Here is a 12,659-nt window from a genome sequence, read left to right on the forward strand (position 1 = left end):
GTATCCAGGCACAGACTTGAGGAGTCATGTTTGCTGACATTAGGTTGACTACAGCTTTATGGTCATTTTACACATGACAGCACATCAACTGTGTAAACCTTGCTGGTACAGGAGATTGCCTATGACTAGCTGCTGTGAAATTGAAATGATTTGTCTGTGTCTATGTGGACTGAAAATCATGGCTCTTGTTTGCTAGTCATTGCAATTTCTCAAGCTTCTTTTCTAATTTGGTGTAATTTTGTAGTGGAGACAAGGCATTAAGGGAGCTCATAGTGCAGGTATATGTCAGATCCCCACTTCATCAGTGCCTCCCATCAGCCTCCCATCAGACTGACTGGGCTTCACCTTGAGACCACAGATCATATTGTATTTTCCGAACTTCAGTAGAATTTATTCCAGGAAAAATCTGTGCTATTGCAGAGGGAAATATTACCCAAGGTCACTTAGGATAACAGAAATGAGCTGTAGCTGATGTGATTTCTGGTGAATAACCTGTGGATTCAGGTACCATTTAGCACAACTGGTGTAGAGTTTGAGCCCTTGGGTTCCTGTGTTTTCAGGGTAACTGTATAGAAAATAATAGATGTGCTAGCCTGTGTGCCATAGCAATTCTATAAATAATGATTGTACTTGTTCTCATTTTTCGGACTTAACAAAGCTGTATAAAGTTTGTGCTGTATTTTAAGCATAATTTTGTACATGTTAACTGTATTTTGCTGTAAACTGGCATAGAAAAATTGAAAATGTTTTGACCTATTCTTTTTGATCAAAATCAAATGTTCCTGTATGGTCCATAACCTGACCATTCCATGTGTCACAAGGAAAACAGAAATGTCCCATATTAGTTTTTTTGTGATATTCTATTTCATGTGACTTAAGTACTGTAAAGATTGGGATAAACAGACTTTATGCAACATAACATCCAAGTACAGAACATTTTATATGACAAAAGGAACAAAGACTCCCACTGAAAACCTGCTGGTGTCAAACAATCATTTATTCTGCTGTTGTTGACTTGCCCCTATCTAAATGACAGGGGCTTAGCTGCAGGAAACAATATTCCAACAAGTGCTTGTTAAACCCTATATAATTCCTGTCACATCAAAAGCCTGTGTGGAATTGTGTGCTTTTGGCTTCAGTGCTCTTTTTTTCTCACACATACAGAAACAATACATGAGGAAGTACTAATGCTTATCAAGAAAGAAGGCAACTTTTCACAAACACAGCACATCAATGAATCTTAAACAGCAGGTCTGAAGTTTGGGTGAATTTCAGGGCTGATGTCACATATTGTGCTCAGGAGCTTTTTCATCATACTCTCCATGTTCCTGTGGTAGCTGCTTGTGAGGTTTCGGATGGCTTCTGTGGTTTGCTCTTCTATTTTGGCAGAGAGGTTACCTTGGGACCCCATTACCTGAAAAGCAGAAGACCTCTGAGCAAAATGAGAGGCTATATAGGACCATGTTTATTGTACTTTTCTTCATCATGTAGCACAAGCATAACACAAACACATGACAGAGCTTCTGAACAGTGAGGGTTTGATCTGAGTTCAACTGTATGCATAAAAACAGGATTAAAGGCAACTCTCATATGCTCATTAGCAATGGGAATCTCCCTATGTAACGAAAGTTTCCCAGCCCTCTATGGGAAAAACATCGTGTATGTTTTGTCTTTTATATGGCTAATTTTAATTTGTTTTCTATTTTAATGACTAGTCAGCTAAGCTCTATCACCGTGTGCCTTCGTTTGGCCTCACTGAGAATGCCTGTGACTGCAGCTAAGGACCAAACATGGAAAAACCTTCCTGAAAATGCATAATTACTGTTTCAGAGTGCTTGAAATGTCTTCAGCAGTTAGTGATGTATAACCCTCAACAGGCCTTAGACAAGGTCTTTTAATATTACATTTTCTTATCTGGCAAAATACCAGACAGCTTCTGGCACAGTTAATATCAGGACATTCGCTTAGAATTTAATTGACTCTAGACTCACTGAACATTTTAGCAAGGTTATGTTATAAACAGATGCACACGTTCCAAATCTGTAACTTTGCTCCCTCCTCCCCCACTGCCCCAACATCCCTTGAATTCTTCCCTTATGGAAAAGTCCTTCAGATACCAGCAGAAAGATTGGTTTCCAGCTAAAGAATTCCATGTGGAGAGAAGAAGACATTTCTGCATGCTGGCAGAATAAGAAAGGATTAAGTAACACATTGTTCTTGTTCCTGCCACGGTTCTCTGGGGTGGACTACTGGGTGGAGCTAACCTGTGATATATTAGTGGGGTACCTAGAGCATGACCAGAAACAAGGGAGGGGTCATTAACTCTATTTTCCATGTGGTTTCAGCCCAACTTAGTCCTTAAAAGAAGGAAAAACATCTTTTGCATAAGCCACCTGCATAAGCCACCTTCCCTGTTCCATTTATCATTACCTGGCAACACAGTAAGACATTTGTCCATAATCCACATGTAAACCATTTTTCAATTTGGAAGTAATGTAGGCTGTACACATAATAATAAATATTGGGAAAAGATTATAGTTTTCTCTAACTATGTTTAGCTGACATTTTATTTTAACTTTTAGTTGCAAGGGTTGCGTGTGGAAAAGGTTTGTACAACTTAGAGCAGATTTATGGAACTGAATTTTTCCACTGGGGAAAGTAACTTTCTAGAGATCCCAGATGGTTCCATGATATCCAGCTATTAATACTTTTGAAAAGCCTCAAGAAATGTATTATAATTTTAAGAAGAGCCTCTGCTGACCTGCTTTCTCAGCTTATGCTACTATTGTAATTTGAGATAGTAAATTCTTATTCTTCTATGTATTTTCCCTCTCTTTCTCTGCTTCTGAATTTGAGGACCTTTTTCTTGTAGAATGCAGGCAATGCTCTGTTTAATTTATGATTTCTGCTGACCCTGAAGGTCTGTCCCTTATTTTTCCCAAACAGGTTTTATGCTACTCTAATTTCAAAGCTGCTAAAATATTACATTGGCTCAGAAGTCACAAAATTCAGAACTAGGCTGCACATGTCCAGTTAGGCGGCCTCAGACGCTGAGTGAAAACCCTATGAATTCTAGCAAAATTGGTTTGAGATCCAGGCAAAAAATTTTGCATATTTTGAAAAGAGATTTTGCATATTGTCATTCTAACCTCAATCGTTATTTTTCTGTTGCTGTTGTTAATTCTGGATGGATATGAACCATCTCATAGTATGAGAAAATTTGCTCCTGTTTGGATACAAGTAACACAAAGTAAGAGGAAGAATGGCATTAAAGGAGGCTGTGACAGAAAATTAGAAATACTTGTGTCCAAATACCCAAGAAAGTAAACTGGACTGGGCATCAGAGCTCCCTCTGCACTGACTTTGCTGGAGCTCCTGACTGCCTCCCAGACACAGGTTAATAATGTTGGCATTTATCTGGGAAGATGAATGTTGGACATAATGGGGTCAGGGAATGTGGAGGAGGACTGCAGTGATTTTGTACAATATGCTGTCATTCCAGGGGCAATATGTGCTCTGTCCTGCTCGTGTGAAACATTCAGTCGACAAATAGTGGCCTTTCCCTGCAGCTTTAATTTGGCTGTGATGACACAACATCTTTACTTTTCTGCTATCAAGACCTAGAACAAAATGCCTGGCTTGACTGAAAATGTGAACAAATTTTAGAAGTGTTTTTACTTTATTTTGGTGTCAGTAAACAACTGAATTTGTACATTTGTAACATTTCTACGTGGCCTGCCTGTGTGATAGTGTGTCTGGAGGTTGGCAGGGTATGATAGAGACTTTGTGTGCATAGGAGTTACTATGGCTTAGTGATCCCTGCTGGAAAATGTTTTATGTGAAGTGTGACTGAAATGACAGGTTTGTAAAACTGACTTTGTTTGACCTTTTTGGGGTTGTTTTTGTTTTTGTTTTTTCCCCCCCAGTGTCCGTTTTTCCACAAGTACTTTCCTTGCCTTTCCACGATAGAAGCTGGGGGAAAAACAAGACCAAAAATGTAGGAGGAAGGTCACCTGGTAAAAAGAGAATGGTTTGTGAATTTCATGGAAATACTAGAGAAAAATGCAAGATGCCATAAATGTATAAAACGGCTTTATTCAGATATGAAAATATCAAGTCAGACCACTTTTACTATAGAAACAGTGAAAAACTCCAAAGTTTTGGTGATTTCAGTTGCTAAAGGATGCAGGCTTATATGTAATGAAAGCTAGAGTGGAACAGAAATGGAAAGAAACATTTTAAACTTTTGCTTTTACTGAGACATCCACCTTACTGAATCCTCTAGTTTCAGGAAAGGAACTAGGTCTGTCTGTGGTTATAGAAAAAAGACCCAAAAGTATTTTTTCTTAAGGGGAATCTTCAAAGCGTAAGCATGAACCAAATATGGAATCTGGACCATTTTAGTGGTGAATGCCCACAATTTCTTCTATAAATGCATTCAAAGCCTGTGAAAAAGTACAAATGAAGCATATAGACACTGTAGATGACATCCCTGTGATCAGTATGATCACACTGGTTTGCAGGAGTCTCCATGTAATACTCTTGGAAGCAATTTGTTTTACCATTGAGCAGTTTGATATAACAAAAGAACATATGCAGGTTTCTTACTTACGTTTGTTTCCTTGTTTCTAAATTCCTTCTCCCTTTGTAGTCTGTAGTGGTCTATCTCGGCTGTGGCTTCTTCCTTGGCCTGCTTCAGCCTTTTACCCTTTCCTAGAGGGAGAAGAAAGAGGCATTTATTTCATACCATCCCTGAATCCCCAAAGATGAATCTCTCCAAGTCAGAGATATTTTAGCTGGCATAGTGGAACACTGACTGCTGAAAGTCTTGTCCATCGGATTTATTTGCACAAGAACAGTCAGAAGAGATGAAGTGATTTACTTAGAATACTTTTTGACTGCTAGCCAGTCATGCAAGTACCCCTCTTCTGAGACCAACTTCCTGTGCAGAAGCACACATCAAATGAAGGGCTTCTTGGTTTGCTGACAACGGAAGTCTTTTTGCAAGTAGATGTCTTCCCACAACACAAATGCACTTTTTTTCTAATCACAGCTTGGTGTTTAAATAAATATCTATCTTTTCTTCATCAGCAATAGTAGCAGCCAGATAACAGATTTTAGTTGTCATGGATGGGAAAAGACGTTATTCTGTAAAATTTCCTGTATTGATTGGTTGCCAGAATCCCTTCATCCCACACCAACTGGATTCTGCTTAGAGCTGGCAGATATCCAAAATAATGCAAGATGTCTTAACCACTACCAAAGTGAATTGCAACTTTCAGGCTATGTCCTTCCCCTCCTTTTTCTACTAACCTTTGTTAAATGCAGAGGTGAGTGATTAAGAGAAGGAGGTCAATGGTATTTTTTGCCGGTTCACTGAAACCAAGGAAGGGATTAAAAATTATTGTTTTTTGCATTTCATTTTAAACAAGAAGGTGATCTGTAAGGAGATGTTTTAGGGTGTAGTGGAAACTAGAGTCTTCCTCCTCACCAGACTTGCTTACACACCTAATTTTGTTTGCTCTGAATAGTTTGTTTTAGGTAAAACAGTATGGGCTTGTCAAATCAAGAGCATGTAAGTCATTGCAGGACTGGGCATAAGGTACTTACTTTGTGGATCTAGTAAGGTTGTCAAGTAAAGAATAAGAGTAAATGGCTTGATGGAAATGTGATATTTAAGTTTTTACATGAATGAGCTGATGAGCGTGTCATAAAACCCCTATGGGCTTCTCTGTCATTTATAAAGTTGATAAAGTTGCATGGATCTCCTCAGGATTCTGCTACACTACCTTGTGAAGAAAAAGTAATTTTCTAACTGTAAACCTCTTGCATGGAATGTTGATATACTTGAGACACCTGGGCTGATGCTGATTTTTGGGGTCTCTTTCTGCTGAGCTGGGGGAATAAGCTTGCTCCCTTTTCTTATCATGAAAATATCTTTAGTAGCTGAAAAGCTGATTAGTTGCTTAAATTAGGATATCACAAGAATGAGAGAGTGGCAGCCTAGGCAACTGAAAGAGCCATCTTGATCTCATGTGGCACATTGATTTATTTACTTACTGTAACAACCTATTTAACACCTCTGAGCATTAAGAACATTTGTTTTTGGTTTTGTTTTTTTTTTTTTAGGCTTCTTAATTCAAGCACAGAAGACAAAAGATACCTTTTCTCCTTTCCTGAAATCCTAGGAAACATTCTCTGCCTAGGCTAGGAAGACGAGCGTAAATATTTCTGATATTTGTCCAAGCTGTTACACTGGTTTGGTTAAAACCTAAGCTGGGTGTCTGAAGCTGTATGAGGTGTGTCATGTACCAACTTGCTTCCACTGAGCATGGCCTAATGAGGAAGCTGAAGCTTGGGAGAAAGACTGTTCTGTTACATCTAGGATTCTTCTAAAGCCTGGATGAAATACCTGATTCAGCAGGAAATTACTTCTCCAGTTGATGGCTCCTTCCAAAATTATCTGCAGAAGGGTGAGTAGAAGCAGAGAGATGCATGAAATGGGAATTACCTTTAAAGTCTTGATTCCTGGACTCTTGGCTTTTATGTGTGTGCTTATTGTGGAACCTTGGAGGTAGCATGCATACAGGCTTTTTACAGGAAAGAGAAACCTACTGAGGCACTAGATAGCTTTACTGACTCCCAGTCCATCAGTGCAGGACGTGCACAATTTCCCATTGTGTGAGAAGTTACATTTCTCAGACTCCTTCTCCCATCAAGCCACTGTGCTTATATATAAAGGGGAGAAAGGCTGTTTAAAACTTAGTGGGTACTTTTCCAGAGTTTGTATTTGCTTGAAGAAGGCTGCTTTCCCCCAGCTTCTGCCACTCACTGTATGAAGCATCTGGACCAGGATGAGTGAACTGACAGATCTGTGTGAGAGCCTGACGTAAGTCTGGACAACAAAATTTTGAACCAGGTTTAGGTCTGTATTTTGAAGTTTCCCTTATTCTCCTCTCCAAATTTGGAGCTGATCAGCCTTTTGTAGAGCTTCCACTCTGTAGGAGTGGAGCCGGGGGGTGATTCTCTGGAGCTGGCAGTTGGAGGGAGTGACTACAAAGAAGCTTTGCCAATTTCACCAGCTGAGGAACTGGATCTCTCTAGCAAATTAAATTATTTCAAAATCAGTGGGATTTTAATTTCAAATTCCATCTGGGGGGCCATCTGTAGTAAATATGTTGCATATTTGGCCACTAGATAGATAAATATATCCATTTAAAATGCACAAAATAGAAAGAGATTAACTATTAAACAACAGTTCAGTTGACTCTGACAATGTAGACAATGTAGATAGGGAACCAAAGAGTGCATGTATATATATATATATATATTTGTGTCAGCTCTTGACAGTGCTCTGGAGTAATCACAATACATAGGGTGTCACTGTAGGGTGGCAGCCATTTAATTTTTCCAAGATGCCTTTAGGATTGGCACAGCAGGAACCTGCTGCTTCCTATTTAATTAAGTGGAAAATCTGTGAGTAAATTACTGCTAGTTCAACAACGTTGTGGACAGAATCGGCAACTGCCAACATATGTGATGGTGCATATGCTGCACCTGATTAAGTTAAGCAGAAACTAGAGCTTAACCTGCTGTTCCACTAGAGACAAACCAAAATTAATTAATCAGTCTGTTGTTAACCACTTGTCTGCTACCATAGTTGTGCAATACAGGGCTGCCTTTTCAAAGCCTTACTGATCTGCTGGGTTGAGTTCTCTGCAGAGCACAGCCAAGCTGAAATCAACCCTTACACACTGACGGGTGGCAGAGAACTGAAATTCAGCCAAGATCATGCAAAAAGAGGGCAAGAAGTGCAGAGGGATGGGAAAACCAGCCTGGCCCTATGACATTTCCTCAGGATCATAGAGGTGAGGTACAGCAAGCCCCAGGTTTGAAGAGATTTTTGCCACAAAAGTCATGCTGTGGGGGCCAGGACTGCTGCTGGTCTTCTGTCCCTCCTATGATCCTTGAAGAGAGGGAGCAGCAAAGCAGCTGTGCTATATGCCTGGTTTCCTTGTCCACAGCCTATAAATTTTTAGGCATAGGGTTAAATTGTCAAAATGTTAAAAAACATGCTGTGACCAGTCAGCACTGTATAGGATTTTCTTGCCCAACATGGGAAGGTGTTATTAGCATGGAGAAAGGCTGTACTCTTCTTTCTAGGTATTTCTGTGATGTTGATGAAACACCTTGCTCTGGTTAGATCCAAAAGAACTGGTGTCTTTTAGGTTGTTGGAGTTTTTATAGATCTTGCAAGAAAGACAGTAGGAGGCAAAAATGTTGCAGTCTAATTTATTCAAACACTAAGTTATCTCATGTTCCAAATACTGCAATGCTAAAATTGGAGTTTTGTTTTCAAACATATCATCTAGGCTTCTAGCTGAATTTCTGCATAAAAATCAAGTATTTTGAAGAAGTTGCCAAAAATTAATCATATTTCCTTAAAATAGAATTTCAGTTGTCTTTGCTAAATTGTCTGGAAAATGGGATTTGGAGATGTGCATTCTGAGAAAACTATGTTGTAATTTTAATAAAATAGAATAGAGGCAGCAGAGCATTATGCATAGCTTTCTCAGTAGTTAAAATATGTCTTGGATATTATCCAAGAGAGCACCATGGATATAATTCTGTTTACAATATCTTATTTTGATTAACATTTGGTTTTAATCTGATTTTCTATAATCTTTCATCTGAGTTTTCTTTTTATTAGGCATGAGGAATTCAAGGGTAGATATAAAAATCTATAGGAGAACAAGTTTTGCTAAGCTTAGTGTTTACGACACATTTGTTTGCCTTGTTTTACCCAAAAGGATTTTCAGGAGTTGATGTCTTGGTGCTGACAATGCTCAGTTATTGCTGGGATCTAAATTGTGCTTAAAGTAAAAATGATAGATAAAGCAGCACCATGTTCAAAAGGCCAAAGGATTGCAGACTGGTTTGGCTTGTGTTTAATCAATTTAATAATTTCAGCCTTGCTTATGTTAATTAAAATAATTATTTAAAATATTAATAATTTTTCAGGTATAAATGATATCTGCTAATGATATCACGCCAGGAAAAAGGGCAAGAATTAAGAAGCATGTATAGAGGAGCTTTAGCACTATATTTTTGCTTTGTTTTGCATGTATCAATATAATTTTATTTGCTAATTTTTTCAGTTATTTCAAGTGGCTTTTGCATTACCAACAACTGCAAATACGTCAGCAAAACCTAGGCCCATTAACTATTTATATACAATATTATGTGTGTTCACACAACATTTTGATTGGTTATGTGGGTATCAAGTGTAAACACTGAAGGCTTTGCATCAGGGTGCTTTTGCTATTCACATTTCCTTTCAAATGCTTTTCCCTGGTGCGTCCCACGCAGAAGCTGCCAGCCGATGTCCCAGTGTCAGCCCAGCAGCCAGACCCGTCGGTGCAGAGGTGTTGTGCAGTGTCTGCTTGGGGTGACAAAGGATGTCACAGGGCTGGGGCAGCCTGGCATGGCTGGAGGGGTTCAGTGCTTTCCCTGGCAGCACAGTCCTGCAGAGGACAGGCCCTGAGCAGCAGCTGCTGATCCCAGCTGGTGCTGGCTGGATCTGAGCTGGCCATTCTGGGGTGAAGCAGCGTGTCCTTCCGTGTCTCACCCAGCTGTGTGTGCACAGGTCAACTGCACTGCACAGATCTGCTGCATTTCATGTATTTCCTTTTAGTTTTGCTTTTATGCTCAGAGACAAAATCTCCAATCCTTTCTTTTGATCTAACTGCAGAATCAATGTGGGGAAGAGACTGCTGAAGTAATTCCAATTTAGGCTAGCCAGATTTGCCTCCAAAAGAATCCCTTTTGCCCTTGTCCCACAGTATTTAAGTTATGCTGGTATAGTTATCTAAGGTGCTGTAGTGACAGTGCTATGAAAAATACTTAAATTAGGGACAACACGGACATTCTTAATTTTGTTTTGTAGCTTCACTGCAAATTTCTTGCAATGCTGAATATAATGGTTGTCTAGGTATAATTGTTCTGGTAGATAACTTACAATGCTTGGCTTAGCACAAAATCCAGGGTGGATTTATTTAAATTGTTTGCCCTTGATCTGCTAATTTTGGAAATTCTTGAGGTTTTTCATGGAATCACACTGAACTGCTGAGGCTGGAAGGAGTCTATAGTATACACTCCTGGATGGAAGCAAGGGCAGCTTGATTGGGGCCATATCTAGTGGGTTTTGAATGTCTCTGAGAATGGAGATTCCCCAGCCTCTAGGCAGCCTGTTCCTCCCTCACAGTCACTGGGTTGTTTTCTTATGTTTATTTGTGTATTGAAATTCTCGTTTTCTTTAATGATTTTTATAAATGCAAGAAAATTATGGTCTTAAAAGTAATAGAAAAGAAAGCCATAGTGATGACATATTTTTACTCCAAATAATTTTACTGATAGCAAAATTCTTAATGGCTATTTTTCTGTAGCTGGTTAATAACTCCTACTAGTGTTTTAGTGTTGAGGTAAACACTGGTAGTGGTTTAATTCAAGTTTCTGACTCAGAGGGGTCTGAAGGTACTTCATCTGTAAGAAATCCTGTTCTTATCACAAGCACTCCAAGTGAGGCTGAGGTGATGGAAAAGGGAGTGTGTCTTTTGCAGAGTAGAGTAGCATCCATAACTGTATCTGGATTCTGCAAAACATTCATCTTTGGTCATCACTTTTATGTTCTAATGATGCTTTTCATTTTTGGAGTTCCTTAATTTAAGAAGCTTCCTTTTTAACTGACTTAGAGAAAAAGCTAAAACTACTCTTCTGGTTTTAAAAACAAACAAAAAGGAAATTGAAGCAACAAAAAAACCAAACCCTAAACCCAAAAGTAAAGGGTAATCCACTTCAAGCTATGATAGTTAAAGACCTCATTCTGCAGTCTGTTCAGGCCAAGCTCCTCCTCCCTCCACTGAGGCTGTGCTGTTCCAGGTCGTGTGCTCTCGCTTTGAGGGAGCAGTGAGAAGGGAGAAAACATCCTTCCCAGAGCTCCCAATTTGGGTGTGTAAGAGGTCAAAACACTACTTAACTATCCTTTGCTTTCAGGTTTCTGCCTGAGATAGTTCTGTTTTATGAAGGTGAGAGGACTTGTTTAATCTCTATTGTATCTGCAAGGCACAGGCAGTGGCTGGGTGCTTAGGGAGGGGACTTGCCTTTCTACTTATTTTTGTGTGCTGCTGTACAAATTGATACATCACACTAAAAATTAATGAACACACAACAATGCTGATTCATGTATAGAAGGGATATGGAAACTACACAAATTATTCTGTTTAGTTTCCATTCCTCCCTGGAAAATAAAATATATTCCTTTAATCACACTCTCGCTCCACATGACATCATTGTCATGCATTTTCTTTGCATTCTGCTGCCGGTTTCTAAAGCAAGATCACTCCAGAAAACAGTATTAATATTTTACTGCTGGTGCAGGTCAATGACTCATGTGGTTGTACCTGCACTCAGGAGAATAATAACTTGTACCATGTAATAAAACTTCTGTGAATGATCTATTACAGTACCTGAGAGTGCTCATGGTTTTACTGTGACTTTGATTACTATTAGGGTGCTGAAGTCTCCCCTTAGTTCTCATAGAATTTTTTGAAGCTCAGCTTCAATTAGGAGACAAGTTACTGGATTTTGCAAGTAAGGAGGAACACTGAAAAATTTTAGCAAGTCCTATAAAGAGAAATAAAGAGTTTGGAGTCTGGTCCTCCAGCGCTGGCAGCCAAAGGCATGTAGGACTTTAACTTAAATAGCAAGGCAGTAATGACGTTATCAGCATTAAGAAAAAGGAAGAAAAAATGCAGCTGACATGATGAATATAACAAAGAAAATATTTTTTAATGTATTTAGGCACGTGTACACGTACACACAAGCACACTGGATTTTAAGCAAACTCTGAATGTTCAGGTTTGAGTAAGCACCTGGCTGCAGTCAAGGCACAGCACCAGTGCATGTATACAGCTAAAATAATCTTTTTCTGTGAGCTACTGTAATTCTGAAGGGCTTGCACTTGAGAAGTACAGTAAAACCAGGCCAGCTACTTACTTTTTTTGGCTTCTTCCAGTTTGTCCTTGGCACGTTTTTCTGCCTGCAAAAGCTGCTGGATTCCCTGAGACTGGCTGGTCATGCTGATTGCTGGGGCCGGTGAACTTCTGTGGAGACTGGAGCTCAGAGGGAGTTTTATACTGCTGCCAGGCTCTTCCTTGTGTTTTTTGTTCTGTGTACTATTGCAACAACCTTCCAGATTGTACCAATGCAGCCGGCTGTGCCTGGATTGCTGCTGGGCGCACAGGCCTGGGAGTGCACTCAGAAAAACACAGCAGCACGGCTGAAAGGAATGTCCTGCTCTCCTCAGGGTCACAGAGAACTTGAAGTGTCTGATTAACACATTGGGGAGAAAAAAGAGCACTTTAAACGGCTTGTATTCTAATGGGGAATTTTTACATTTTTAGGATCTTGTTTCTGAAGCAGAATACAGTTAATCTTGTCAAGGAACTAAGGGGAAAAATATTTTCTTGGCATTTCCTTCTAAAAAAACTTCCCCTCAAAGTAAAGAATCAGGTTCAGCCAACAATTAATTTTGGTTGAATACCAAGAGCTGCTTGTAAGCTTCTGTTTAATGTTGCTTCTTAACATTACTTACTGGAGCT

General features: G+C 39.4%; 1 protein-coding gene across 2 annotated transcripts; it reads right to left on the minus strand.

Annotated features, from left to right (window-relative positions):
- Window positions 1–979: 979 nt before the first annotated feature.
- Window positions 980–12,250, minus strand: ATP6V1G3 (ATPase H+ transporting V1 subunit G3). 2 transcript variants are annotated; one of them, XM_088060414.1, is made up of 4 exons: window positions 12,055–12,250; window positions 4,613–4,713; window positions 3,957–4,013; window positions 980–1,414 (listed from the first exon to the last, which is right to left on the minus strand). In XM_088060414.1, exons 1-4 carry the CDS (start codon window positions 12,134–12,136, stop codon window positions 1,241–1,243), a joined length of 414 nt encoding a protein of 137 aa, XP_087916540.1. In that variant the 5' UTR covers window positions 12,137–12,250; the 3' UTR covers window positions 980–1,240. The 2 variants fall into 2 exon arrangements, with proteins under 2 accessions (XP_087916540.1, XP_005520963.1); XM_005520906.2 differs by lacking the exon at window positions 3,957–4,013 and having other exon boundaries at window positions 12,055–12,237.
- Window positions 12,251–12,659: the final 409 nt, after the last annotated feature.

This window comes from Pseudopodoces humilis, chromosome 10 (assembly GCF_049639895.1).
Source record: "Pseudopodoces humilis isolate 2021_Gansu_Grassland_sample_001 chromosome 10, ASM4963989v1, whole genome shotgun sequence".
Classification (NCBI taxonomy): domain Eukaryota; kingdom Metazoa; phylum Chordata; class Aves; order Passeriformes; family Paridae; genus Pseudopodoces; species Pseudopodoces humilis.

Bases quoted from the DNA above. Each gene is read 5' to 3' on its own strand.
- ATP6V1G3 (XM_088060414.1), bottom strand. From the start codon at position 12,136: ATGACCAGCCAGTCTCAGGGAATCCAGCAGCTTTTGCAGGCAGAAAAA. The intron at 4,714-12,054 runs GTAAGTAGCTGG...TTCTCCCTCTAG, and splicing joins ACTGGAAGAAGCCAAAAAAA to GAAAGGGTAAAAGGCTGAAG. The intron at 1,415-3,956 runs GCAAGGAAAGTA...TCTGCTTTTCAG, and splicing joins CCAGCTTCTATCGTGGAAAG to GTAATGGGGTCCCAAGGTAA.